The sequence below is a fragment of the Solanum stenotomum genome, chromosome 6, assembly GCF_019186545.1.
Source record: "Solanum stenotomum isolate F172 chromosome 6, ASM1918654v1, whole genome shotgun sequence".
Lineage (NCBI taxonomy): Eukaryota > Viridiplantae > Streptophyta > Magnoliopsida > Solanales > Solanaceae > Solanum > Solanum stenotomum.
Window position 1 is genome coordinate 56,212,099 of NC_064287.1, and position 27,939 is coordinate 56,240,037.

The 27,939-nt window shown below is 34.3% G+C and overlaps 4 protein-coding genes across 6 annotated transcripts; 2 read left to right on the forward strand and 2 right to left on the reverse strand.

Moving 5' to 3' along the window:
* Window positions 1-813: 813 nt before the first annotated feature.
* Window positions 814-6,645, reverse strand: LOC125869173 (probable E3 ubiquitin-protein ligase ZFP1). 3 transcript variants are annotated; one of them, XM_049549733.1, is made up of 7 exons: window positions 6,499-6,645; window positions 6,157-6,238; window positions 3,792-4,668; window positions 3,028-3,419; window positions 2,799-2,897; window positions 2,462-2,629; window positions 814-1,215 (listed from the first exon to the last, which is right to left on the reverse strand). In XM_049549733.1, the coding sequence occupies exons 3-7, from the start codon at window positions 4,621-4,623 to the stop codon at window positions 1,069-1,071; spliced, it is 1,638 nt and encodes a 545-aa protein (XP_049405690.1). In that variant the 5' UTR covers window positions 4,624-4,668; window positions 6,157-6,238; window positions 6,499-6,645; the 3' UTR covers window positions 814-1,068. The 3 variants fall into 3 exon arrangements, with proteins under 3 accessions (XP_049405690.1, XP_049405692.1, XP_049405691.1); XM_049549735.1 differs by having other exon boundaries at window positions 6,138-6,238; XM_049549734.1 differs by having other exon boundaries at window positions 6,157-6,197; window positions 6,499-6,638.
* Window positions 6,646-11,811: 5,166 nt separating this feature from the next.
* On the forward strand, window positions 11,812-16,644 carry LOC125869175 (uncharacterized). Its single transcript, XM_049549737.1, has 9 exons — window positions 11,812-11,943; window positions 12,019-12,091; window positions 12,165-12,243; window positions 13,315-13,399; window positions 13,883-13,991; window positions 15,260-15,348; window positions 15,422-15,486; window positions 15,603-15,681; window positions 15,935-16,644. Exons 1-9 carry the CDS (start codon window positions 11,875-11,877, stop codon window positions 16,085-16,087), a joined length of 801 nt encoding a protein of 266 aa, XP_049405694.1. The 5' UTR covers window positions 11,812-11,874; the 3' UTR covers window positions 16,088-16,644.
* Window positions 16,645-16,897: 253 nt separating this feature from the next.
* Window positions 16,898-19,135, reverse strand: LOC125868957 (subtilisin-like protease). The gene has a single exon (XM_049549512.1). The coding sequence runs from the start codon at window positions 19,133-19,135 to the stop codon at window positions 16,898-16,900; it is 2,238 nt and encodes a 745-aa protein (XP_049405469.1).
* A 1,708-nt stretch (window positions 19,136-20,843) lies between these two features.
* Window positions 20,844-27,875, forward strand: LOC125869174 (uncharacterized). Its single transcript, XM_049549736.1, has 7 exons — window positions 20,844-21,201; window positions 22,636-22,863; window positions 23,179-23,252; window positions 25,042-25,201; window positions 25,347-25,466; window positions 25,573-25,681; window positions 27,438-27,875. The coding sequence occupies exons 1-7, from the start codon at window positions 20,971-20,973 to the stop codon at window positions 27,617-27,619; spliced, it is 1,104 nt and encodes a 367-aa protein (XP_049405693.1). The 5' UTR covers window positions 20,844-20,970; the 3' UTR covers window positions 27,620-27,875.
* Window positions 27,876-27,939: the final 64 nt, after the last annotated feature.

Genomic DNA, 27,939 nt, shown 5'->3' on the forward strand with positions numbered 1-27,939 from the left:
GAAGGCATAATACATAAATATGTCATTTAACTTGGCATCATTTTACATTTATGCTCTCAAACTTTGAATCTGCACAAGTAGACACTTAAACTTGTACAAAGTTGAACAAGTAGACGCATGAGTCCTATGTAGCATAATACACGTAAGACTCAAATTGTCATGTAGGATTCCACATAGAATGTGTGTGTCTATTTGTTTAAATTTATACAAAGTTTAACTATCTATTTGTGCACCCTCAAAGTTGGAGAGCATAAATCTGAATTACGATCAAATTAAAGGACATATTATGTGTACATAATTATATATCATCACTTTACTTTGTAACTCTTAAGAGTAAATTTGCTTTGTCTGGTGTAAACACCTAAATATTTTCCCAAGTAGTGATAATATACCAACAGTGATAAGCATGCTCAACACTATAAAAAGATTTAATACATAAACGTGCCCTTTAACTTAACATCATTTTATATCCATATCCTCCAATTTTTTGTGTGCAAAAAATAGACACTTAAACACTATCATAAAATTGAACAAGTAGACACTTACGTCCTATATGACAAATCTCACGTGATTTGTCATTTAGGATGTGTGCATCTCACACAATTCGTGTAAGACATGTGTGTCTACTTTATAATACTTTTAAGTACCTTCTTATGCACAACCAAAGTTGGAGGACACACATACTAACTGAAGTCAAGTCAAAGAACACGTTATGTACTGCGTGCTTCAGAAAATATCACTAACTAGTTATACCATCTGCAGAACAAAGATGGTACATTAATCCAGAAAGAATACAGTAATCATGCGCGGTAGAACAAGATAATTTCAGATGTCTATACAAAATTCACAATACATGCACAGGTTCCAACAAAATTAAGAGGTCTGTACAAATTCAGGTGACAAATTAAGGTCACCAAGTTATATGCTAACATCTAGCCAAAGTATATACAAAATTTATATATAATTATACAGGTCTCCTCTTGTTAGAGAACAAATATTTAACAAGAGAACAAAATGTCCCACTCTTATAATTATTCATCCACCAACCAACCAACCAACTCCCTGTATTCACAAATCTTTTCTTTCTATCGACAATCCTGTGGATTTGCAGATAGGGCAAGTGTTCTTCACAACCAACCACTTCTTTACGCACTCCGCGTGATATTCATGCCCGCAATCAAGAGTTCCGATAGTTTCTTGCTTGTTGTAATCAGTCTGAAATTGAAGGCAAAATATACATTGCAAGCCATCAGAGATGTAAGGATAACTAAAAGAAAGAAAACAAGGAAATGTAGCTCCATAGGAAAGCACAGTAAAGCATTAACGGTGCATAATTGGAAAATAATCATGCATTACAAATCCAGACAACATAAATTACGATAGACAGCATTCTATGTGAACAGAAAAAAAGAAGACGGGCAGAAACATCTTAGTAGCCCGAGGCAATACTTTGCCTGGTGGAAATCCAAAAATAATTGACGGCATCCTACTGTGATGATAGTTAAGCTTATAAAGATTGAGGAAGGAGTCCAAAGCATCCTCCTCAGTTTATTTCGAAACAATGCAATAGTAAACTGTTAGTCAATAATTCAGCTGACAGACTACGCTATGCTATTGCTTAAATAGATTCATACCACCACCCAAGAGAACGCATGGCTCTTATACTTAGATGTCAACCTATTATTTCTCCATAACATTTTATACCGTCACTTCTAGAGTTGCAACAAATATAGGAAAAGAAAAAGAAATCAATTCCAAATGCAAAAATTTTCCAAGTGGAATGATTTGTAAAATTATTAAATTCTTTATTGAGGAAGAATGAAAGAATTAAAAGGGGACAATTGTGCCAACTTCATATTTCTGCTTAATACATTGTCTCCCAAACTTGACTTACTATATGAAGCATCAAAAGAAATTTCTTTAACCACAGTAAGAGAGAAAAAAACAATTTTTGAGAAAGAAAAGTGTGAATATAAGAACATTTCCTAGGAAGTTCATTTGGAATGAAGTTTAACACTCCTTCGTTTCAATTTATTTGTTTGGTTTTGACTTGACACGGAGTTTAAGAAAATAAAGAAGACTTTTGAAACTTGTGGTCTTAAACTAAAGATATGTAAAATGTACCAAAATGCCCTTTAATCTTGTGGTCTTAAATATGTCATGTGGAAAGTTAGAATTAAAGAATTATCAAAAAAGGGAAGAGGCATTCTTTTTTAAACGGACTAAAAAGAAAAGGCAAACAAACTGAAACAGAAGAAGTAACAGACTAAAACCTACTAATGCAATTGTTTGAGCAAGAGCTGACACCTATCTGATTTGTTTTGGTTAGTGTACTTAATCAGCACCTAAAATAAAAATGGACGGGAGAAAAGGAGACTGAAGTAGAGCCATCCCCGGAGTGATCCCTGCAAAAGTCACAGGCAAACCTAATCCTACTCAAAGTATAAGTTAGTGTTAATACCTGGCATATGACACAGAAATCAGCTTCGTGATCCAAACATGCAGCAGTTTCCAGGGTGCAAGGAATAACGGGGGGCGAAAATGATCTTGTTTTCAAATGGTTAACGATTATTTCATCTGACAATCCAGTTGTTACATTGCCAATCTGCTCCCCCAGTGCAAGAAGCTCCTGGAATAGAATTTTAAAGTTGAAGAAATTTTATTATTAGATGTCATGCAAATTAATTGCAGAGCAGACAATAACTCCGAACTAGTAAATAACATACAAACAAAATAGAGACTTCGCAAGTACTGATTAACCATCAGACAGTAATATAATCAAGAAACCTATTGCTCACCTCGTAGGACATGTGATCTACGTCTAAACGCATATCTCTGTGCTGATCAATGGGATTGTTAACTTCATGGTAGCCCGAAACATCCAGCATTGCCACTCCCTACATATAACAACCATGAAGAGATAAACCCATTAGCATTCAATTCTATTAACATCAAACAAATGCATCAATTAGACAACAATGATGACAAAGGAAGTAACGAGATATGGTCAAACAGAGAAAAGTTTACATCTTCTGGCAGAACTCTCATGTTAGGAAGGTTCTGATGTCTAGTATTTCTTTCAAGCACGATAGCCCTTCGATGAGGTCTATACAACCCAAAGCCAGTTGGTAGGGAGGGCATATATCTGGGCCCTGCCTCTACAACGCCTTGCATTAGGTTAGTGGTGATATTGGACGAATTAATTGGTAGGTGTCTGTGTGAGGATGATGCTGTCATTTGCGGAGGGAAGGTGATAGGCTGGCCTCTCATTCCTTGAATATTAGGTGGCAGGTGATGAAGTCCTGGGTGCCCTTGAGGAATGGGTGGATGCAGAAAACTAGTCAAACCTCCATTGCTGGATGTCATATGATAACCTCGCAAGCCCATGTTTCCAGCATCTACACATCCCCCAATGCCACCTAGTGTAATAAAGAAAAGCAAGCAGCTGCAATCAGTTCCTGAAGTTAAATGTCATCACTTGAAGATTTGAAGAAGGGGAGGGGGATTCACTGGAGATATAGAACTAAGGGGGGCACATATGCAAGTCATTTGTCAATACAAGATAAATTAACAAAATGGTAGTCAAGGCAAAAGGAAAATAAGACATGTTTTCTGTGGATTTTTCCATTTAAAATAAACGGGCAAAAGGAAGCTGAAAGATTCATTGTTCAGCTGGTAAGAAAACAAATCTTAAAACAAAAGACTTTCAGAAAACGTTAGACAAGGAGAAGATCAGCAAACCTAGAGAAAATAGATCCCTAAATTTCAATTAAAAAATGAACATAAATTACCAGGTACATAGGGTAAAGGAGCAGCCTGATTCCAGGCCCAAGGTTGAGTCTCACTACCATTGCTGTTGAACTGCAGATCCAACCAAGGATTGCCAGGCAACTGATGGGTTTGACTTATATAGTTCCCTTGAAATAAATGATTGTGGTTATGTCGTGCGATATTTTCTGGACCACTAGCACCAGATCTGTTACTCATACTTCTCAGTGCTCCATCTTCAATGTATGCTGATGAATTGCCTCCATAATCTGGTGGTGTAAATGATGAAGCATCCATTGAAACATCAGATTCATGTGCCCTTGCAATCATTGGAGTAACAGAAGAACTGGAACCTGCCAAAGCGTGATGATATTGAAGATTTGCAGGAATTCCTTCAGCATTCTTTCTCTTAAATGAGCCTCGGACATCGTCCATGTAATGATTGTTCCTTCCATAATCTGAATTCATTCCAAGGATGTTGTGAGAGCTTGTATGAAGCCGATCATGTGGCCCATGATTTACTGGAATAGGGAAATCTCCAGAAGCGGATGGAACAGCCATGTAAGGATTATAATGATTTGATGAAGCAGAAATAGCTAGGTCAGGATTGCTGGCAGGATGCTGATGTTGAATCCCATTGAACTGTGTCAAGCCATATGTTAAGGTACCCTCTTGATGGTCTGATACATGGTGCAAATATATATTACCAGCATTTACGGGAGCTGGTACTACTGCATGGACAGTAGGCTGTGGTAAAGTCGCTATGTTCCCATAAAACATGCAAGGTGCTGAATGAAAAAACTCTTGACCTTGCTGATCTGCTTCCATATCAATTATGCGATTACCGTGTGGCATGCTCCTTTAGCCTATCTTCGTGGTTACAATGTTGTGGGGTGATGCCTGCTTGGAGGAGAACAAGCTATAATACATACTGCATCCTAATAACATCATTGACTAAGAAATTGCATAAACTTGATAGATGGCCAGCTGATAATCATTTTGTTTGTAAATGGACATCTAGATCAATGGATACTTATTTCAATATCTTTCTCCATGTTCATCCCAATAAGTGAAGTTCAATATTGAACCTAGAACTTAGTAGTTCTTATTCAAGATCTTTAGGAATTACATCTTTGATTCAGAAAAATTGAGCTCGGGTAACATATATCATCACCTCAATAAAAACACTAATGAAAAATAAAACCACAAAACTCATGAATGTTTTTCCTATAGTAGTTACGTGTGGTAAATATAATGAACCAGATAAATATGGTGTGGGGAGACTTAGCGAGCTCTTCTTTCTGCATTCAGAATCACCTTAACCGATCATTGGCGAATTCACTAGTCATGAAGGGTATATCTCAAGATGCCAAACCAAATTATTAAGTCTTCACCTAAACTTCACGTATCCCACAAATCAAGTAGGATCTCAGTTCTGTCAGAGAGCTTAAACGCCATACCACTGAAGATAGAGAGATTCACATTCTTGTGGTAGATATTCAGGCAGGGCAGTGAGACTGACAGACTCGGATGGAAATTTTTCAAGTCGGAAACACACCAAATAAAATCTTGATTTTAGTTGTGTGTTTTTTTAAAACAACACCAACCTTCATTAGGACTTTGAGATTAAATTATGTCATGTTTGGTTACCAGAGAAGTGGGTAAGACAAATTACACAGTTTTCAATCAAAAATGTTTGTTGCTCATGGAACACTAGCCAGAAATTACATGACAACAACAACAACAATAATAAACAAACTGGGGAGGGTAGAGTGTACTCAAACCTTACCCTACCTAAGAGATAGAGAGGTTGTTTCCGATAGATCGTCGCCTCAAGAAAAACAGTCCAATGCAGTCCAAGGAAAGAAGTAACGAAAGTACAAGAAACAACATATGGAAACAGAACAAAAACTACAACAAAACAAAACAATAATTGAGATACAAGAAATCAACAAACAGTAACAGAAATCGAAGAACACGAAACTACAGGAGCAATACTACGACTACTAATATGAACCGACAACAAGACAGTGCACTGCTACCTACCAACCTTCTATCATAATCCATGTCCTCCACACTCTCCTATCATGTCCTCGGTAAGCTGAAACTGCGTCATGTCCTATCTAATCATCTCTCTCAAACCAACTTAGTGACAGGATGCATACACCCAAGCAAGACACATAAATCAAAACACTCCAATTGAGTTGATTATTGCCCAAACACCATAAAAGGAAAACCAAATTATACAGGCATACACCCAAGCAAGACACATAAAAAAACATAATCTTCCAGTATTGTTAAGGTCAACGTAACATATATAACTGATACACAATCTTATGCAATTCATGGATGAGAAAAGGAAAACATACAGCAAAATCGAAGCCTCACCTTTTTATCATCCAAATATCAACTTCTTCCTCGATTTTCGCCTTTAAACATAAAAGGCACAAAAATGCTCAGTGGAAAACACCTACACAAATCACAAAAACCAAAAAAAACAAAACAATCTTTTAGACAAAAAAAAACAAAACCCAGATACCAAAATGGCGATCAATACTCATCAAACTAAAAATCAACAAGAAACCCCACAAATTATTGCTTCCTGCCATAGCCTATGCATGCTTAAAACAAGAATAACAAGAAATAGCTACACATTACCTAATTCATAAAATTAAACATTATATTTGAAACTTTGATGAATTGGGTCCGATTATAAAATGAAAAACTAACCAGTTAGAGGTTGATCAGACGATCGATAGATCAAAGAAGGAAAAAGCAAAGGGATAATTGAAGAGAGGTTTCAATGGAAAAGTGGAAATTTTACGGTTAACTGCTAATTGGCTGTTTGATTCTCCTATTAATTGGCCACGTTATTTTTCTTGTAATTTCTGCTGTCATCCCTAACACGATAAGGCAGTTCAGGGTATTTAAGTAATTGCACCTCAATATACAATTCATTACTTTTTCGTTTTTTCATTCGATATTCTATGTTTATCTGAGTGGACTAAATTTAAATTTGCGTTAAAAATTCTCCACATGGGTGGCTTGATGACATTTGCCTTTTAAGTCCTTAAAAGTTTTATACTTTCATATTATTTTCGATAATATTAAAGATTTTTTAAAAAAAGAGTAAAAAATTTATATTTTAGAAAAAAATTATCTACTTTCTAATAAAAATATTTTAGAATTTTTAACTAAACAATTCAAATATTCTACTAATGAGAATAATGTTTTTACAATAATATGCAAAATACTATATTGAAAATACATAGTTAATATGTTATTACTCTAAATGACTCATCGCTATTATAAATAATAAAATATTACGCGAAATGTTAACACTAAACTAAAAAAAAATTATGAAAAAAGAAAAAGAAGCAATACTATTTTTTTACGTAGGCATATATACTTAAAGTTTCAGAATAAAATTTGACTTTAGATGATTAATTTTATTGAAATATCTTTAATTAAAACTTTCTAACAAACGTAATATTGTATTTTATAATGCTAATTCAAATTTAAAGTCCCTAATAAAAAAATGTTGATGCTATAATAATAAATTTGGTATTATAGGAAAAAGCCTATTCCTACTCACATAAGAAAACAACATCGTAGTCAATTTAAAGTCATATGAGACTAATAATTAAGCATGTTCTAATTTGGGCCAATTTTTTGTTGGAAATAAAAGTCAATGATAGATTAGGGAAAATGACAAAAATAGTCCTTAAGTGTCGATCTAACAAATTTTAGTATAACTGTGATAACGTATTATATATAACAAATTAAAAAGAAAAGTAAGACAAACTGATTAAAATATAAAAGTATTGAATTTATAAAAATACCTTCAACTAGTAATACACATATCGATGAATAAATGTCTACTTTTACACGCTTTTATATATATATATATATATATATATATATATTAGTAATGTATATGATAAATATATAAATAGAATTTTTGTTGCTATAATATAAACAGACTTGCAAGGTTGGACAACGTGAGAGTTAAGAGGATGTTTTCCCAAACGACAAAAAAATACACACTTTGCTATGTGAATTAAACAACTTCCCAAAAAATTTTGCCCCACTTTAACGTAATAATTAATTAATGGAAAAATATAATCATTTATCTTTTAATTTTTTTTATTTGATAGTGATATTAGAATTTGATTAGATTTGAATATTGATTATATATTTTTAATGAAAACTATTATATATTTAATATTCGAATTCAAAATCTAATTAATAAAGTAATACCTATCATTCCATCACAATATTTAGTAGTTCTCAATTATATTACTTTGTGTTATCTAGTACTGTGCATCATCTTCATTATATATTCAAACATTTTGATTTTTCTAATTTTAACTTAAAAAATCTACATTTTGTTAATTATTTGATTATCATGTTTTTTTTAATACATATTACTTTCTTTATCATTTAAGTAATTAAAAACTAAATATGATGAAATTATTGAAATTAACAGTAATTTCTTAAAAATTGTGTCAGGATAAAATATCATTCATTCTAAAAGTATTAGGATTAATTCCCAGGAAAGAAAATATCACAGTATACTAGGCTTTTTAATTCCTTAAGAGGTTTGACTCAATGCTTTATTTTTATCCTAGTTGATCTTAATTCACATTAGAAGTGAATATGCATATGTTATTTTGTGATGTTTTTATTTTATAAATACTTAGTCCTTAGATTCAAATTTCAATGAAAATAAAATATACATGATAATTTCTATCTCCATATATTCATTTTTTGGTGATTAAAGTTATTCAATATTTGTGTTAATGAAGATAAGTAAATATTCAATAAATTAATTGAATGTGTGCAAATTGACCTATACATCCTTTAAGATGCAATAAATAAATGTCAATTTTCCTGCATGTCCTTTGAATAAAATAAATTTAACATTCTAAAATATTTATTATTAATTATAAAGATAAATAAAAAAATTAAATAATAAAATTAGTCTTAATTTTTAAATTGAACAAATAAAAAAATATTCTTAATATAAAAATGAATAAAAGTGGACTGAGGGAATAACAAATATTCTATAGAATCATTTTTAATTATGCTCACACTAATATATTGTCTTGTTTTTTAATTTCTAATTATTATTTTTTGAGAAGATACCTTTTCTATTCTGATGGTTCAAAATAAGAATATTCCCAAAAATCACATGAGCCATTAGTGAGTAGCGCAAGACATCGGCCCTACTTTTGTGCGTCAGAAACCAATATGCACACACTTCATCTCAACTAAGTTTTTACCGATACAAGATACGAGTTATGGTAGGGTGATTGTGATTTTAAAAATATTTTTAATTAAATATTTTGAATTTGACTTAAGAGTAATGTCAGATAGAGGTGATCGAATTCATTTGAATCCTCTTCGACATAAAATTATATCTTTTATACATGATTTAAATTATTTTTATTTATATATGATAAATGTTGAATCTTCTTTGACCTTTTTGTGCACAATTCTTCATATTTTGATTATTTTTCTTGGTGAAAATTTTGATCCTGCTACTGTTTCAAGTTACGTGGGATAAATTTCACTAAGAACATTGCCTTCCAAAACATGTCTTGAAATATGCATGAATTCAATTAATCAAGCTTCAATATAAATAGTGAATGCAGAAGAAAAAAAAAATCAAACTTAAATTCAGAATAAGTTTGGCACTATCTGTTATATCATGTTATAACCAATAATAATTTTAACGAGTTTCAAAATATCAGGTAGTAACGATGATTTCTTGTTGATCAACTTTTTTGTCAATAAGGTTTATATATGTATTACTATATTTTATGGAAATAAAGATATCTTAAAATCCAACAATATTTTAATTTATTGGTTAAATTGTAATTTCTTGTTGACCAACTTTTCTTCAATTAGATTTAAGTAAGTATGTATGCATTTTATGAAAATAAAGATATCTTAAACTCAATAATATTTTAATTTATTAGTTAAATTGTCATCAATATAAAATCAAATTGAAAATTCATTAAATTTACACTTAATAATCATAGCGTCAAACAAGTCAATTGTGGAGTATTAATATTTAATTGATCTTGATTGGTATGTTTCTCCTATATTTTCTTTAATTTAACTATAATCCATCACATACTAGACTGTTGATTTTAGTCTATAGTTTTGATATATGGACTTCTTACTGATGGGCCTATGTCACTTTATGGGTAATGGCCTTTATTTCCTATGGCCATTCGGTATGCGGAATGGGATAGACAACAATATATAAAAGATTATTATTTTATCGCGTCTTCTCTATGGGATTACTATCCCACTATTTTCGTACAATTGGTGGGATAGAATAATGTTGGAAGTAATTAATACCGTAACCAAACATGGAATAAAGTTAATCTCAAATTCTATTCGACTTTTGAGATTATTATTTTGATCTTAGGTACTAAATGATCAATAATTATGTGTATCGTACTATTGAATATTGAATGATGCTAATTTCCCATATGGACTACCAAAATCGATTATATTTATGATATTTTACTCTCAAATACCAAATTACTGAATTTCTCAGCTCGACTTGGTAATTCAATTTTTGGTGATTTATGTGACATCCCTAATCTCACCTATCTTGCTCACATACTACTCTATTTTCACTTTGACCAGTAGTAAGATGTTCATAATTCTACTATACATTTTAATCTCTTCGTTTCAATTACGTAACATACTTTTTTTTCAGAGAGAATGACAATCTTCTAAATTTGGAAAGGATTAACATTTATAATCGCGTGTATGTTATTGCATGTTCAAGGTCACAAGTTTCAAAAATCTTATAGTTACACAAAATGCTATGACATGTTTTATATCATAAGTTTCAAAAATGTTCATCTCTTTCTAAACTTCGTGCTAACTCAAACTATGTCACGTGAATTGGAAAGGAGTAGAGTGAATGAAGTAGAGGCACATAACAGAGTTACTAAGTTCAAAACCAATTATTTGTACACAACAGAAATATGCTCAAAATTCTAGTATAGCATAAAATTTCACTTCACATCCTTGGGAAGCGATGCGGCTCTTCCCAGGACCCTGCTAACGCGGGATGTCGGCCTGTCATTTTACTTAGCTTGCTCACTAAACTATATTTCACTTAGTAAAATATTCATAATTCTAAAATCTTACACTTCAATTACCTTGATCATATACACAACAAAAACTAGAGCTATTGCACTGAATCTTGAAGTACAAAGATCATTTTTTTTATAACACAAGATTGTACATTTGCTAACAACTAGAACTATATAGCATATACTTTCTTAACTGATCTTTAGGGATCTCTGATTCTGACACAATTGATATAGACCGTGACAACGTCTTTGCTACTCCGAGCTGATTTCCTCTGAGTTCTCAAATTCGAAGACTCAATCCGATGCATAACTATCCAGTAACACAGTGTACCTAGTGTCGCGACCATGATAAAAGTTACTGCACTTGCCATCCATCTTTCCTCTTTACTTATAACGATATATGACAATGCTAGAAACGCTATGGAGACAAATACACAAGCCAACCACATTAGCTTGTTGATAATCACCATCATTTGCTTTTTGGCTCGAGCAATCCTTCCTTCTCCTATTGAGTATCCCCGAGGAACCTCCTTAGGATTATCGGTATTATCCGTCAAAAGGGTACATGCAATTATTCTATTTTAATTGATAAAATGAGATTAAGAAATTATTTCCTACATTTTTATTTGTTAAAGTGATTTTAAAGGAAAGAAAACAAGTATAGGGTCCATTAATAATATTTTAATTAGAAAGAAGAAGTGTTTTAAAAGAAAAGAAATCATATATTTATTTGGAAAAGGATATTTTTGACCCATTTAGTAACTATATGAACATTTATGAATCAAAATATTGACAACAAGAACATTTTTGAGCCAAACTATAAGAAAAACACAGTTTTTTCCATTTCACATACTATTTTTTTTTTTTTTGTTTGTTAGAAAAAGCTTATAATACTTTTATTATTATTAAAAAGAATTGTGCCTTTCAAATTTTTGGGATGTCTCATTTTTAAAGGGCATTGAGCCGCCGGAGGAAGACAAAAATGGCGGATCAATTGAAAAACCCTAAGAAACAGTTTCAGCTAAACCCCAACTGGGCTCAGCTCCGTGAAGTATTCACTCTCTCTCTAACTAATTTTATTTTGTAATTTATCTCCGATTATGCACTCAATTTCTTTGCTCTGCAGCAACTCAGCAGCAATGGCTTCCAAAAACAACGGTCAAATCCTTCAGAAACAGAAAATCCTAATTCAATATTAGGTGTAGCGCATTTTTTTTAGTTTTTTGTTTTTTTGGTTCATAGTGTGTGAGGTTTTTTTGGTTGCTATCGTAGGAAAGCGCAAAAGCAGGTCCAGTGATGACTCCGGTGATGCTCCGCTTAATCCTCTTATTCCAACTTCATCAGATTCAAGGTGAGTTTTAAAAAGGTCTTTTTTTTTGGGCGGCGGCTGTACATGATTCATTATTTGCTTAGATACACCTTTTATAAAAGATTATAAAAAACTTGTTTAACTAGGATTTTTATCTACAACAGCTTAGTATGTGTACTCTAAATCAAGTTACAATAGATAGTAACTGAAATTGAAGGAACAAGAACCTACAACAGCCATGCTACAATTTCTAGTACAGAAGGATAAGTGAAACCTATGTTGCTCGGACTCTTTAGAAATGTTAACGGGTGCATGTTGGATTCTCCAAAGTAGTGTATTTTTGGAGAATTCAACACGGAAAGTGAAGAGTCTGCCTAACTTCGAGTGAGACTATACTCAACTACCTACCAACTTTCTACTCCATAATCTTCTATATTCTATTTGAGGTTATGTCCTCGGTAAGCTAAAGCTGCACCGTGTACTATTTAATCACCTTTTCCTCAATACTTTTTCAGCCTACCACCTACGTCTACCTCTCGTGAAACCATCCATAAAGCTAACCTCTCACACCTTCGCATTGAGACATCCGTGCATCTTCTCTTCATATGTCTGAACCATCTTAGACTTGCCTCCTATATCTTGTCCTCCTCCACCAAGGCCGCTCCCACCTTGTTCTGGATATCTTCATTTCTAATCTTATCTCTCCTGGTATGCCTGCATATCCATTTTTGCAATTTCCATCTTCTGAACGTGCGGGTTGTTGGCTGACCTACACTTTGCTCCTTACAAAACAGTCGGTCTAACCACCTCTTTGTAGAACTTGCCTTTAATTTCTTGGTGGCATATTTTTGTCACACAAGACTCCGGAAAAGTTTATTTTCAAAAAGTTATGAAATGATAATTAAACCTAAATTTCTATGTTATTTTAACATTTGCAGGAAATTAGAAAGATTTTATTTTTAACTGGTCACACATTAAAATACAATCGAAATCTCACTTTTCTATTCTTATTTAAGCCTCCTCAAGTTCAAGTGTGATTGAGTATTTTTTTTATTATTAATTGAGTAATTATTTTTTTACTGTTCAGCAATTTAATCGTTAGCTCCATGATAGTGTTACAGATGTGATAGGGATGGATTGTGAAATGGTTGGCGTAAGCTCTGTGGGAAACAGAAGTGCTCTTGGGCGAGTCACACTGGTATTCAGCCTTACCTTCTCATTTACTTAAATACCAGTGATTTAAAAATATATGTTACTTCACTACATTTGACAAATGGTTTTACTAGCAATTGTTTCAGTTGCTTCCCCAGTTTAACTTGATGCTTTTGATTATTAGTTACAAGTTACAAGCTTCTACTGCACTACGATTTTCATAACTAAGCTGTTTATATCCTATAATAAGTTCTCTTCTAGCTGGTCTTTTGCCTTCTGAGCATATGCCACACACAGAATTATAAATTATTCTATGTTCTTATGGGTGCATGTGAACTTATAGTACACTAATTATTGATGTTGCTATGTTAAATCTTCTTGTTGTTTCCCTATAAAACATAAATTGCCTTATTTTGATTATCCGGGTACATTCCATTAGTTCTTCTGTGTATTTGAACCTCCAATTTTCTTGTAAGCTTGTTTGTTCGTCTTATACATGAACAGTTAAATGCAAACCAGTTTATTGCAGGTCAACCAATGGGGAAATGTGATATATGATGAATATGTTCGTCCAGTTGAACGTGTTGTTGACTTCCGCACCAAAATCAGTGGTATTAGACCTCAGCACTTAAAGAAAGGTTGGTTTCACTTCACCCCTTACATTTGAAAAGATACCAACAGAAGGAGAAGTTTTTAGTCTGGTCTCTTGAAAGAATAATGACTACAAAAAAATTATTCTTGCTAAAGAAGCAGAAAATTGAAAAACATTCTTTTATTATACTTTAGCATGTGAAGTTGAGTCATCTGAGAAGCAGTGTGGTGTTACTTTAGCACGTTAAGTTGCAGCTGTTCTAGAAGCATTGTGGAATTTTATCGCTCCTATTCTTCTAATTTTGATGCTTAAAGTTTTTCCATCTGGACTGCGAAATGAATGTATTATCACGTGTAGTCAGAACGGAGATTTAAGCTCTTTTAAGAATGCTGACATGAGAAATTCCCATCAACCATCACAGTGCTCATAGATCATCAACATATTTTAGTAGGTGTTTGTCCATGTTTCATTGTGAAAATAAAAAAAGTAATCTTTGTTTTCAAAATGAAAAATGATATTTAGAAATTAGAGTTGTGTTTGTCCATAAAATAAGTTAGAGTTGTTTTGAATTTTTGCGAGTAATTTGGAGTGACAAAAGCAAAATTGTTGTTTTTGGAATTTTTGAAAATTCTTGAAAAAAGTAAAGAGAATTTACCAGAATTTTATGGCCAAACATGTTCCTTGGAGTGGAAAAAAGTGAAATAATTTCATGGCCAAATGCCTTAGAATTTGATGTTATGGAATTTCAACTAATTGCTATAAAAGATTTTGAGTCCATCTCACTTTCCTGAAAGAGAGTTCAATGGCTCGTGCACATTCAAGCTACAGAGGTTTGTCCAGAATGCATGAAAGGAAGTTGGGCTAAATACCCTGAGGGATTCAATATAAGTTTAAAATAAGTAGGCCTGCGTCCAATGTCTACCAATCTCTAACTGAATAAAGTAGAATAGATAAAACCTTATCTCTTACTAAAGGATAAGTTTGTCTCCATTTCTTTCTGATTAAAAGATTTGTATATAAGAAAATTATATTGCAATCTTTGTTGGACAACATCACTAGTTAAATGGTTCAAAGTTGAATAGGCTGTCAGTTTATCTCTAATCTGAAGGTTTATATTTTCAATTTGGATTAATTGTTTTTAGCAGTCAGTTTGAAGTTTGACCCAGTGTTAGTTTGACTTTGATCTGGACAAGTATTTATGGACAGAGTAATTCCATTTTTTTGATACTTACTGCAAGTTATATGCTCAAAGCAATATCAAAAACATTTTGTTTGGTTTGCCCAAGTAATGTGCTCTTCTGATGTCATCTGCAGCGAAAGATTTTCGTGTCGTTCAGAAGGAGGTGGCAGAACTAATAAAGGGACGGATTCTTGTTGGCCATGCTCTGCGAAATGATTTTAAGGTAACTGTGCACCTTCTCAGACTTTGCATCTAGAGTACTTTCTATGACTAAATGGGAAATGTTTCCTGTACAGGCCTTGTTATTAGGCCATCAAAAGCAGGATATTCGTGACACTTCTGAATATAAACATTTTCTAAGGTAATCTTCGCCCCCACCTCCCCACCAAAAAAAGAAATTCTTTATTACTTGCAACTTTCAGCTACTAGCTTGTATTTTGGCTGCAATATGATGCTGACATTGGGCTGATAAATTAGGGAAGGACGCAGTCGTGCACTACGGAACCTTGCTACTGAAGTCCTTGGAGTGGAGATACAAAATGGAGAGCATTGCCCAGTTAGTTCTATGCTTTTTAATGACTTTATTGTGCTCTTTTTCGTTTCTTGTAGTTTCTCATTCTAAACAGTGGAATCCTTACTGTATGTGCTTTAGTATACTGTTATGGACCTCCAAGTATTACCTTGTGTTTGAGTTTGGCTTTACAGACTGAATCTAAAAAAAAATTCAATCTTGTAGGAGCATGTCAGTTTATTATCCTAGGTCCATATCCTAATGAATTCTATCTTTTATCCATCTGCATATTTTGTAGATAGAAGATGCCCGTGCTGCTATGATGCTTTACCTAAAGCACAGAAAAGAATGGGAAAAGAGCATCAAGGACTTTGCAAGGCTGAAGGAGAAACAGAAAAAGCGTAAACCAAAGAAAAAAAAGCGGAGTTTGAGAAGACCTGCGTCTGAATAATGCTTCCTAATGAGAGATGATCACTCTAGTTTATCTTGTTGCTCGTTACATGTATCAAATTACTGACTAGGGTGGAGCAGACAGAGAACTGACTAAACATGGTAAATGATTGCTGTGGATGTGAAATGCTCAAATGAAGAATTATAATTAGATCCTCTCTCTCTCACTGTCATTGCCTGCCAGAACTTTGTGCTCGCCAGACCTTATTAGTCAGTTTCAAGAATCATGACATGGATCCACCCAAGACTGATTCTGCTAGTGAAAGGAGGAACATATCATCTCTTTCGTGCTTTTTCACTGCAAAACTGCCAGTCTTTGGTACTAGATTCATATATCCTAAGCCTTCCTGTTGGCGCTTTTCTAGAGTTGTGATTACAATTTTGGATTTTTTTGCTTACAACATTCCCCAGGAGGGCTTTTATTTGATTTTGATTGAAGTTGTTGCTACAGGAGAGCTTGTATCATGTGAAAAAAATATTGGACTATGGAGTTACTGTGATGGTAGTTGAAAAGTTGTGGTGATAGTCTACTTAATGAAATTGCAGATCATTGTTATATCTCTGCTTCTTTTCTATAGTTGATCTTATGCTTGCTAATTGCTATACCAAAAAAATCATCAGACAATTAATTGAGAAGTGTATGGTAATAATTTCATATTGATGATATATATATGTCTTCTTATTCTTTTGTTCAATTATAATCATTGAATAATTTCATATTGAATAGGTTTCCTTCTGTCTTCTTAAATATCATCAAAGGAATAAGAAGACAATTATTTAACACCATACAAGATTTATATCAATTTTTTTCCTAAATGATTTGGGTCAACAAAGCTGCAATTGGACTCCTAACAGAGTACTTGGTAGATTTCCATTTCAAGAATCCTTCTACATCAACAGTGCCTGATGAACGATTAACTATTTGAGTAAACGTTACTTGGTATGACATCTTCTGATTTAGTTCCGCGAACTTCAGAACTGAAGGTTCAACTTTAACATCAACACCTGGTGGTGAAACAACATCCACAGTGTAAGATGATTTAGCTTCACCAACATTTGTAACTGTCCGCGTGTATGTCTGAGGAGTTGATCCAAGTATAATAGAAAACGAAGGATAATTTAGTTGTCCTTGTTGAATACTTCCTACCTCTGAGCAATTGATCTTTCGTTGCACAATAACTCCAACCTCCCGGTTTGTATAGTTCAAACCACATAAATAAGGTACATAGTCTTTAGGTTGGATATCATAAACAAGTCCTGGATCATTTGCTTTAGATGGATTTACATGACCTGAACCAATGGCAAAAAGGTTAGCTGGTTCATGATTTTCATCTTGGATGGTCTTTTCCCCCAAATTCACAGTATCTGCGGTTGTCATAATTGCAGACTTAATCATTGATGGAGACCAGTTTGGATGGGAACTTTTAAGCAATGCTGCTACTCCACTTAGGTGTGGGCAAGACATTGAGGTGCCAGATATAATGTTGAATGTAGGTTTTGGTTCGGTATTGTTCTCTACAGAGGTAGGCCATGCTGCAAGGATATTAACTCCAGGGCCTATAATATCAGGCTTTAGAATGCCAGGGGTTGCTCTGCTAGGACCGCGAGAAGAGAAAGAAGCAATGACCGGAGCATTTTTGTCTCCGATTATAGTCCCTTGGAATGTTATGGTGGCTAAAGGATTTGATGTTGACTTTATATATGCAAGAATTTTTTGACCATCTGCATATGTAACATCGGTAGCTGGGAGTACATGTGCATCAGCTGATGTTGTGAAACCATCTTGTATACGATTCATTAGTATCATCGCGATACCTCCTGCAGCTTTCACTGCTTGACCTTTGTCTACTCTTGTTACTCCACCACCAACTTCACACAAAACAATCTTACCTGTGAGATCTGTTTTGTTCAGTGACGTTGTGCTGCAGTAAGGATCGTTAATATCACTTTGATTTGAACCACCAGCATAAACAAGAGGATACAAATGAGAAGAGAAATCCTTTGGTTGAAAAGCTGATTCGCCTTGAAACATTTCCTTGTTTCCGAGTACTGCAGTAGCCTTGATATTCCTATCAAGGGTACTTGCACCAACAGTGAGAATCCATGGGGCTTCATTTGCTACAGATTTAGGAGTTGGACCGCTGTTACCTGCAGAGCAGCTAACGAAAATCCCCTGTTCCATTGCACTATATGCCCCTAGTGCAATTGCATCATCATGAAAAGATTTAGTACTTCCACCAAGCGAGAGGGAGAGGATATCCACTCCATCTTCAATTGCAACATCCATCGCGGCCAATATATCACTCTCCGAGCAACCAACACTAGTACATACCCTATAAATAGCTAAGTGTGCAAGAGGTGCAACACCAACCGCTGTGCCATTAGCATTTCCATAAACATTAGCATTCTTAACAAAACTTCCGGCAGCAGTACTCGCGGTGTGAGTACCATGACCATCATCATCCAATGTTGTACCCTTTCCAAAGCTAAAAGACCGCGCTCCAATCAACTTGTTGTTACAAAAAGTAGAATTGAACTCACACTTACCTTTCCATTTAGCAGGAGGAGGAGGCATTCCTTCATCGTTAAACGAAGGATGATCATGAGCAATACCAGTATCCAATACACCTATGATCACACCTTTTCCATAGTTAGAATCTCTCCAAAATCCCATATTTTGTTGCAAACCAAGAAAACTCGGAGTATGAGTAGTGTGCAAAGACAACACCCTTTGAGGTCGCGCTGAAATGAATCCTTCTTTTTTCTCCATTTCTTTCAATTCCTCGTCTGATAATTTAGCTGCAAAACCTTTAATCACATTGTGGTATGCATAAACCATACGCGTATCTTCAATTGAATTGGCTATAGTTGTTGGCAAAAATGAATGGTACCAACTATCTAAATCCATTGTTGATGTCCTATGAGTAGAAATTTGACTATTTGGAGATTCAACTTGAACAATGTAAGTTTCCAAATTAGTGGCCATTGTTGAAAATAAAGAATTAAAGAATATGATGAGTAAAAAAGGGATTCTAATTTGAAATTCCATTTTTGATCAAGAATTGAATGATTTTTGTAAATATTATGTATGAACTAAGAAAAAAATTTGTTGGTGGAGTTTGAATTTTTTTAGCTAGTATATATAGTGTTTGGCATTTTAATTAACGCGGTAAATCCACCATCATATAGTTTTAATTGGTCAATTAATGAAACATTCTTAGCAAATTAAACATCATTAATTAAAGTTAAATGGAAGAAGTCTTCTATAGAAATAATATAGTATCTATATATTACCAGGGTATGCTTCTTTTGAACAGCTCAAAATTAGAGGGAAGACAAATTATATGAATTAGTAGTAGTCTAATTGGATTTTCTTAGAGAAACTACATGTCATTTCTTGTTTTGATTTATAATGTATCTTTATTTTGCATTTTTTTGAATTTGTTTGTCATACATGACCATTTCTTTGAGACTATCGGCTCTAAGGGTATATTTGGTACGGAAGAAAATGCTTTTCTCGAAAAAATGTGTTTTTCTTGTGTTTGGTGAGTAAGTAGAAAATATTGACGGGAACATGTGGGGATGACGGCTATGGAGGGTGGGGGGAGTATGTTCTTGAAGACATTTTTATCATTTTTAAAGAACACGTGTTCAGCGCAGACAAAAAATACTACGTGATTCTTTCCATCTGTCCTAGCCTTGGTGGTTAGAGTTACTAGATATCTATTAGGATGTTACTTGTGGAAGGTGATATATATCCCGTGAAATTAATCGATGTGCGTGAAAGTTGGCCTGGACACCACGATCATAAAAAAAACCATGTTTTCTACTAAAAATAAATATTCTCTGAAAAAAAGTTGACCAATCATGAGAGAATTAGTAAAACATTTTTTTATTTTCCTCCCTACCAAATACACCCTTAAATGCCTTGTTTGATTTCTTTTGATTATTATATTATAAGAGTATTTGACATAATTTGAACACAAGTGTTATTATTATGAACTAATGTATGTTGAATTATTTAAAAATCTAAGTAGTTATAGTTAGACTTTTATCCTTTTCATTCTTGGTGGTCGTATGAGGTTGGCGGAGTTGTAAAATTGACATTTGGAGTTAAAAACTTCACCTTTACTAAATCAGTTGATAAACTACGAAATCAACTTGAAAATACACAGAAAAATGCTTCGATCATCAGCAGAAATACTTATGCAAATGGAGAAAACGAGATGAAAAGGATGAATTTTGGGTTTCTTACGTTTTTAGGAGGGAAATGGAGGAAAACCAAGAATTGGGGGTTGAAGTGGGTGGGGGACCCGCGCGTGCAATCACGTGATACAATTTATTTGGTTTATGTGAACATGTCAGCGTGTGTAGTAAATAGAGAAATAAAATGTTCAGGGGTGATAGAATACCCGTGCAGTTGAAGTGTGTAGTTGGGATTTTGGATATAGGTTGGGAGGTTTTTAGACCGTTTCCTCTTAGAAAAACACACAAAGAGGATTAAAAAAGAATTACAAGGCTTATTCATATAAAATTGAAATATAACTCTTTAAGTTAGTAATCAAATTAAAAGTTTAAGCCATAAGCATTTTCAACCATCTTATTTTTAATTAGAAATTTTGAATTCTAACCATGTTCGGTGTTAGGAAGGTTTTATTTCTAATACGAAATAAAAGAGAAAAAGACAAATAAGCCCCTAGGTTGCAATACTAGCACTTGTGAGAAGCAGCCACGGTGCCAATATTTGTCTGTGCGGATAAAATAGCAGACACGTTCACTTCACTCTTCCCTTTTTTGCATGTACACTCTTATACTGAACATTGAACAATATGCATCCATTTTCCCCAAATCACTGAATTTGCTGTTCAATTTCTGTGCAAAACAATGATCCGATTGATATCTCGGAGGATTGAGATTGGTACTGGTGATGGAGGAATTTCGAATTTAGGTTTTGACAAAAGAGGTATTGTTACGAGCTGTAGAGCTGTGTTGTTGCCGCGATTTGGTGGACCGGAGGTGCTTGAGTTTCGTGACAATGTAGCTGTTCCTGATCTAAAACCTAATCAAGTGCTTGTTCGTGCTCGTGCTGTTTCAATCAATCCACTTGATACCAGAGTTAGTTCAATTTTTTTATTTTCCAATTTCATTTGTTTATTCTGATTGGTTGGAAATGTAGAGCGAAATCGACCTGTAGTATAATTTCGTGTTAGTATAAGGAACTATGTGTTTTTCAGTTGAGAAATCGACTTGTCTCGTTGGGATAATTATATGAATCCTATCTAATTTAGACTATTTTTATGTTGGCTGTCATTTGCCTCAACCTATAGTTAGTGCAATTGTTATTTGAGTGAATGGTCAAAAACACACCTAAAATATTGAGTTTTTTTGAGTTTCATAACTATCACCAAATGTTTATTGAAACACACCTCAGTAATCCGTTGCACTTTTTCTATTTGAAATATCACCATCGTTCAGGTAGGAAAAGTGAACAACTGATAGTTGAGGTGTGTTATAATAAGCATTTGGTAATAGTTCAAGTAGGGAACTCACACGCCTAATAGTTCAGGTATGAAACTCAGAAAGTCGTTTGACCCTTCTGATTAGAAATGTTGCCTAATTGACCTATAGTACAATTCTTTGGTTGTAATTGGAACTCAGTGTGTTTTTCAGTAGATATGTTTAATCCGTTATACCTCAATTTCTGTCTGGTTAGGATGATTATATGAATCATCTCTTATTTAGACTATTTTTTGTGCTGGCTGTCATTTCTGCTTTATTTTGCGTAGGACCAACTATACTTTTGAGAAACTTAAATAGGTGGAGTTGTCTGACAATCTCAGAAAATTCAGGCGTGTCCATACAATGTGCTTGAGGTTGAAGGTGAATAGAGGAAAAGGGGATATGTGAGAAAATTGTTCAAGTTAGGGCAAAATTTTATGCCTTTAAGACCTAGCGATCTATGGTTTTCATTTCTTTCTTCCTTTTGTTTTTCTCTGAGAAAGCATAGAGACTTCCATTTTAGAGAATTCTTGAAGAAATGATCTCTTAAACATAGCGGAGCATCTTTGATCTATGTTATTGATTCCTTTATTTCTTTGTTTATGCTCCACATGGCAGTTGTTGAATAAGTAAACCGCTTCTTAAAGTTGATTATGAACAAAGATTTTTCTGATCATTCATATATTAATAAAAATGAAGGTATAAGAACTTGTTAAGTGAAAACCATGCTTCCGGATGAATACAGTATTACTGTGAAGTGAATGCAATGCAGATAACATCTAAAATAAAATGTGTTATATTTTTTTTCTCTTTTTTTACAATGGAAGAATTTTTTATACATGCGTCAATTCAATGTGGATACGATATTAGTTTGATGGATACAAATTTTTCTTATTATACTATTAGGAACTGATAATAGTTATAAAGCTCGTGCAAATGTTTCCTCTAAATCTATTGGACTTATTTGTTCCTGGGAAGCTATGCCATTGAAATTGTGATCCTCACATTATTTTGCATTGAGCATTTAGTAGATGCTTTAATATGTTTCAGATGCGATCAGGATATGGACGTTCAATTTTCGAACCACTTCTACCATTGATTTTGGGCCGAGATATAAGTGGTGAAGTTGCAGCTGTTGGAAATTCTGTCAAGTCACTTACAGTTGGGCAGGAGGTATTTGGTGCTCTGCATCCAACCGCTGTGAGGGGTACTTATACTGACTATGCTATTCTTGCGGAGGATGAACTTGCTCCAAAGCCGGGATCACTTTCACATGCGGTATGTTTTCTGTTTGGTTACATTTAGTCAGACCAACTTCCTAAGAATACTTTTCTGCTCTTAAAAATTTTTCTGGCTATTTGCGATCAATTATAAAATCAGCGTCTATCTTGTTTCCTACTCCTTATACTGTTACTTTTATTAGATGCCCTCCCCACCCCTCAGCCTGCTGATTAAGTTATCAATTTCTGAAATTCATTGTTGTTGGATTAATATCCCTGTCAATTTTCACACTTGTTATCTGCATCCTGTCACATCACATATCTTGTTTTTTTACAACTTTAGCATGCTAAGGTTCTATATGTTGTTCTGCAGGAAGCCAGTGCTATCCCTTTTGCTGCGCTAACTGCTTGGCGTGCGCTAAAAAGTACTGCCAGAATAAGAGAGGGGTATGTTTTTATCAGATAGGTTAAATTTTTTCATCAGTGAAACAGTTTTCTCTTTCTCCCTCTCTTATCACCCTTTGTGAAGGAGAGGCAGGATGGAAATAGTAGTCTGTACTTCTACATTCAGTACTGGAGATGCGCTTTATACGCGCAATGTATGAATCTGAATTCATCAGTTAAACTTGAATAATTACCTCTGAGAAAAAGGAACTGGAAGTTGATGACTCAAGAGGGTTTCGCTATGGCCTATGCAAGTGTTACCATGCCATGAAACTAGTAATTTAAGAAGGTTTTCCTCTGCAACTATATTGCTGAGTCATAAACATTTTCTAAAATTGTTGTGCATTTAAATTCTGAATTTCTGTTTTCTTGGTTTTGGCAGCAGACTATCTCCACTTATAAAGAGGTTAACAGCTTCTAGTAAATTATGATCATTGAACTTTTTAAGCATGGCATGTGAGTGAGAAGTATTTAAAGGGATTGAAATTTTAGGACTCTTTAGTGTTTTTCTTTATCAAATTATTTTTTTCCCCTCAGTTTTGGCAAAATACTGAAGTGATCAATAGATAAAGTTATTTACTGGGGGCCTATGACCAACATTATATTCTTTTGAATGTAATTGTGTAATAATGATTCTTCCGTTGGAGCGTATATAAACTTTTGTAACTTGGAAGTGCATAAAGAATTAAGTTTCAAGATACATTTATGTTGGCGTAATGGAAAAACATGGAGTTGCTCTAAATTCTAATGCTGCTGAACAAGATTATTTTGTCTAGAGATGAAAATTGTTCAAAAGGATGGCTTTTCCTTTTTCTTTGAGAAACAGGATGTTGATTCATATGGATTGAAAACCTTAGCATATAATACTTGCTATTTATTGCTTATGTATATATAAAAAGATATAGCAGCTTACCTATTTATTGGGGGTGGCTGTTCAGTTCTTAGGTTTTGGATAAGTGTTCACTAAACACCGAACCGAATTAGTTCAGTTTGGTTTGGTGTTTCTAAAACAGTTTTCTCGGTGTGAGTGAGAAATAAAACATCCTTATTTGCTCTTTTTTTAAATTTCATGAAGCTGGAAGAATAGATGCTTAAGCTACTCTTTGCTAATATCAACTATGAGTATGATCTTTTTGTTTTTGATCTCCCTTTCTTCATCATCGACCCAATCTATGCACTAGTACTGTGATTTTAACTGTCTTGATGAATGTAGAAATTGCACTATAGATAGGAGTTTTGACAGGGAAAGATTGAGAACACCGTTATCGTGCCTGTCATTTGATACTGGCAACTGGAATACAATTAGAGCCCCATCTTGTCATCAGGAGAATTATGTACCTTCAGGTCTATAGATACCTTGAGGATTCTGAAGGAGGTTAATCATAAAATGAAGAAAACAAGAAGGAAAACAGAGTTGGTATAAAATTCAGTTCTTCGGTTTACTGAAGAACTGCAACCTTTACACCGGACCCGAAAGACCGAATTTTCGGGGAAAAAATCAAAACTGAACCGAAGAACCAAATTAGTTCGGTAGTGTTCGGTTTTTTCGGTATTTATGCCCACCCATTACCCATACTGTTTATTGTTCACAAGTCATGGCCATCTGAACTCGTTAATCCTATTTGAGAGGTCAAGGCACATTTAGATAGTATTCCAACTGTATCCTTTTACTTCATATTGAGCTCATGATAGTGAATATATGTTGATTGGTAGAGAGATAATATGATGTCTCAAAATGATATCTGTGTTTTGTTTATACTGATATCATTATTTCTCAATCAAATTACTTCAGGCATAGGGTATTGGTCATAGGTGGAGGAGGAGCAGTAGGTTTCTCTGCAATTCAGCTTGCAGTGGCTGCAGGCTGCCATGTTTCTACTACGTGTGGAGGAGAGAGTATAAGTCGCATTTTAGCAGCCGGTGCTGAGCAGGCCGTTGACTATACCATTGAGGTGACCTTGCAGTAGTAGTTCACGTGTTTATCCATCATGTTATTTTATTTGAACATGTTATGCTTGATTGGTTTTTTTAATGGCGTTATTGGGGTATTCTGCCCTCTGTCCTTTTGCCAGGGTTGACATGTTTGCTTGTTTACAGGATGCTGAAGTAGCACTTAAGGGGCATTTTGATGCTGTCTTGGATACAATTGGTGTGCCAGATACAGAGAGAATGGGTATTAGCCTTTTAAAGAAAGGTGGACACTACATGACGTTACAGGTTAGGAGCTGTCTTACCTTCGTAACCGTGAATCTTCTACTATTTTTAAAATGCCAAAACATTTGCCGTGCGGTCTTAATCAAGATTTCCTGTTCTTTGCTCATAGGGGGAGGCTGCATCGGTGACTGATAGGCACGGACTAGCTATTGGTCTTCCTATGGCAGCAGCCATCTTGCTGAAGAAACAAATCCAATATCGATATTCTCATGGAATAGGTATGAGATCTTCTGAAGTTTCTATGAACTGTTTGGCAGAAATGGTTTTTTCCTGGGTATTTATGAAAATTTTAGAACACCCTTTATCCAAAAACAGTAAGGGAAAAAAGTGAACATGAAATTTTAATTCACCCCTAACAATATGAGATTTTTTTTAAAAAAAATTTCTTCTTTCTCAAAAAAATAGATATGTTCTTCCTATATGGCAGTGAATTTCAAAACATAGAAAGCATAACAGGAAAAATAGAACTGTAGGTGAATTCGTAGGTACCATCTCACTATTAGGTGCAACTCCTACAATCAGATTGCTGATTTAGAGCCTGTTTGGATTGGCTTATTTTAAGTGCTTTTAAGCATTTTTAGAGTATTTGGGTAAGTTAAAAAAGTGCTTATAAGCACTTAGTTTTAAGCTAAAATTTCTAGCTTATGGCTTTTGGCGTACAAGTCAAATGAAAAGTCAATCCAAACAGGCTCTAACTTGATTCAAGACTTTTTGTTGCATTATCTCATAGGTTGGTTGTTTCTTGTACTTGGACTATTGGTTGAAAAGGTAGGCAGAGGTTATTATCTGAATAACAGTAGATAAAGCAATTGGAGAGCCGTTTTAGATTGACCTGGGTTGTTATGTTAACACATCTTTTAAGGCAAGAGGTGAACCAGGGGATGATACCTTCTTCATCTATTTAAAAAATTGAGATGCTCTTTTCAAGTGTATAGTATAGTCAATTCTGATATGGTCATGACCTTATTTTTTGGAATAGTGTAAATATTAGCATATTTCATGCATATTGGCAGGTTTTAGAAGGACTTTTCAGTGAGAATGACATACAGATCACTGATCTTCATTGAAGTAGATAAGATGAAGAAACCATCGTCCATTTAGTGACATCATATACTTTATTTAAAGTAGACTGTAGAGTCATTCTGATATTGTATGACCTTAAAATTTAACAGGTTTTAGAAGGTGTAAGTGAGAATAACATAACAAGCCTGACCTCCATTCCTTGTTAATTGGGCTCTCTCTCTCTTTCTCCTCCTCCTTCACAAAGGTTTTCTACAAGGAATAACCTTTAGGTAGTTCAGGACAAATTCCGTATGCATATTTGTTAAGGTGATTTTGGTCCTAAATCCTATTTGATAGTTCTCTATTTCTTCTGTTGATAAAAGCAATTAATTTTATTGATATATTAGGAAACGGACCTGCTGAGTGGACCGAATCACTAATTGATAATTGTCTAATATATTGTTCTCTGGAGGAGATAGTCTAGCTTTGACCAATATCTAATCTAGATTCCATTCAAATGAACTGCTGGGTGGACCGAATCAGTTTGGACTGACCTTGGTCATCTTTTCACATTTGTTAATTTATTTTAGAGATATTGATCTCTTTATTATGATAGGCTAATAAGGATAAAGTATGCCCAGGGTAACTCTCACTTTAGGTTTCAAAGTGCAGAAACTTCATTCCCTTGTAGCGTGTGATCACTTTTTTTTTAAAAAAGCATGTGACTGTGTTTAGAATGCTTGGTCGAGAGTGGCCGTAGTGATCACCATGAGAGCATCCTACTACTCATCTGATGTTTCAGTTGGAGAGAGAGAAATGTCTTTTTTTGGTCATTCATGAGTTAAATTTTGTGGCTTGTCTATTATTTGGTATTTATTATTGTTAATAGCGTGAGACTGACGTGTCAAAAGCTGTGCTATTGAGCCTTATAGGTTCTTTAACTATTGCATTTCTTGTGTTTGCATGATACAGAATATTGGTGGAATTATATGAGGGCTGATGCTGAGGGTTTACATGAGATACGCCGGTTATCTGAGGCTGGGAAGCTTCAAGTCCCAGTAGATAAAACTTTCCCAATTTCACAGGTGAGAGAGGCTCACGAGGCCAAGGATAGACGACAAATTCCTGGCAAAGTGGTGCTAGAAATTGACTGATATAACTGGACGATCTTAACCAACGGGACTTGGATTCAGTGCACAAGGCTATAATGTCCCATGCAATCTGGTATTGCACTGAATACTTGATGCCTATTGCCTCGTATACGTTATCATCTCTTTGCAGAATAACCAGACCCAATTTACACACTGTTGGAATATATAGGATTCAGAAGAAAACTGTGCAACCTGTAAATTCTCGGGACATTCTCATTTTTTTTTCTTTTCTATATCTATCCGTGATTGTTTCTATGTCTCGTCTCGTCTTTAACCGGTAGCCATGTTGAACTTTTAGGGGTTCGTTTGGTGTGAGTTGTTAA

Coding starts and splice junctions, on each gene's coding strand:
- LOC125869174 (XM_049549736.1), top strand. CDS start 20,971: ATGATCCGATTGATATCTCGGAGGATTGAGATTGGTACTGGTGATGGA. Junction 21,202..22,635: donor TCAATCCACTTGATACCAGA/GTTAGTTCAATT, acceptor AATATGTTTCAG/ATGCGATCAGGATATGGACG. Junction 25,682..27,437: donor TCGATATTCTCATGGAATAG/GTATGAGATCTT, acceptor TGCATGATACAG/AATATTGGTGGAATTATATG.
- LOC125869173 (XM_049549733.1), bottom strand. CDS start 4,623: ATGCCACACGGTAATCGCATAATTGATATGGAAGCAGATCAGCAAGGT. Junction 2,898..3,027: donor TGAGAGTTCTGCCAGAAGAT/GTAAACTTTTCT, acceptor TGTTATATGTAG/GGAGTGGCAATGCTGGATGT. Junction 1,216..2,461: donor ATTTCTGTGTCATATGCCAG/GTATTAACACTA, acceptor CTTCAATTTCAG/ACTGATTACAACAAGCAAGA.
- LOC125869175 (XM_049549737.1), top strand. CDS start 11,875: ATGGCGGATCAATTGAAAAACCCTAAGAAACAGTTTCAGCTAAACCCC. Junction 11,944..12,018: donor ACTGGGCTCAGCTCCGTGAA/GTATTCACTCTC, acceptor TTTGCTCTGCAG/CAACTCAGCAGCAATGGCTT. Junction 12,244..13,314: donor CCAACTTCATCAGATTCAAG/GTGAGTTTTAAA, acceptor GCTCCATGATAG/TGTTACAGATGTGATAGGGA.
- LOC125868957 (XM_049549512.1), bottom strand. CDS start 19,135: ATGGAATTTCAAATTAGAATCCCTTTTTTACTCATCATATTCTTTAAT.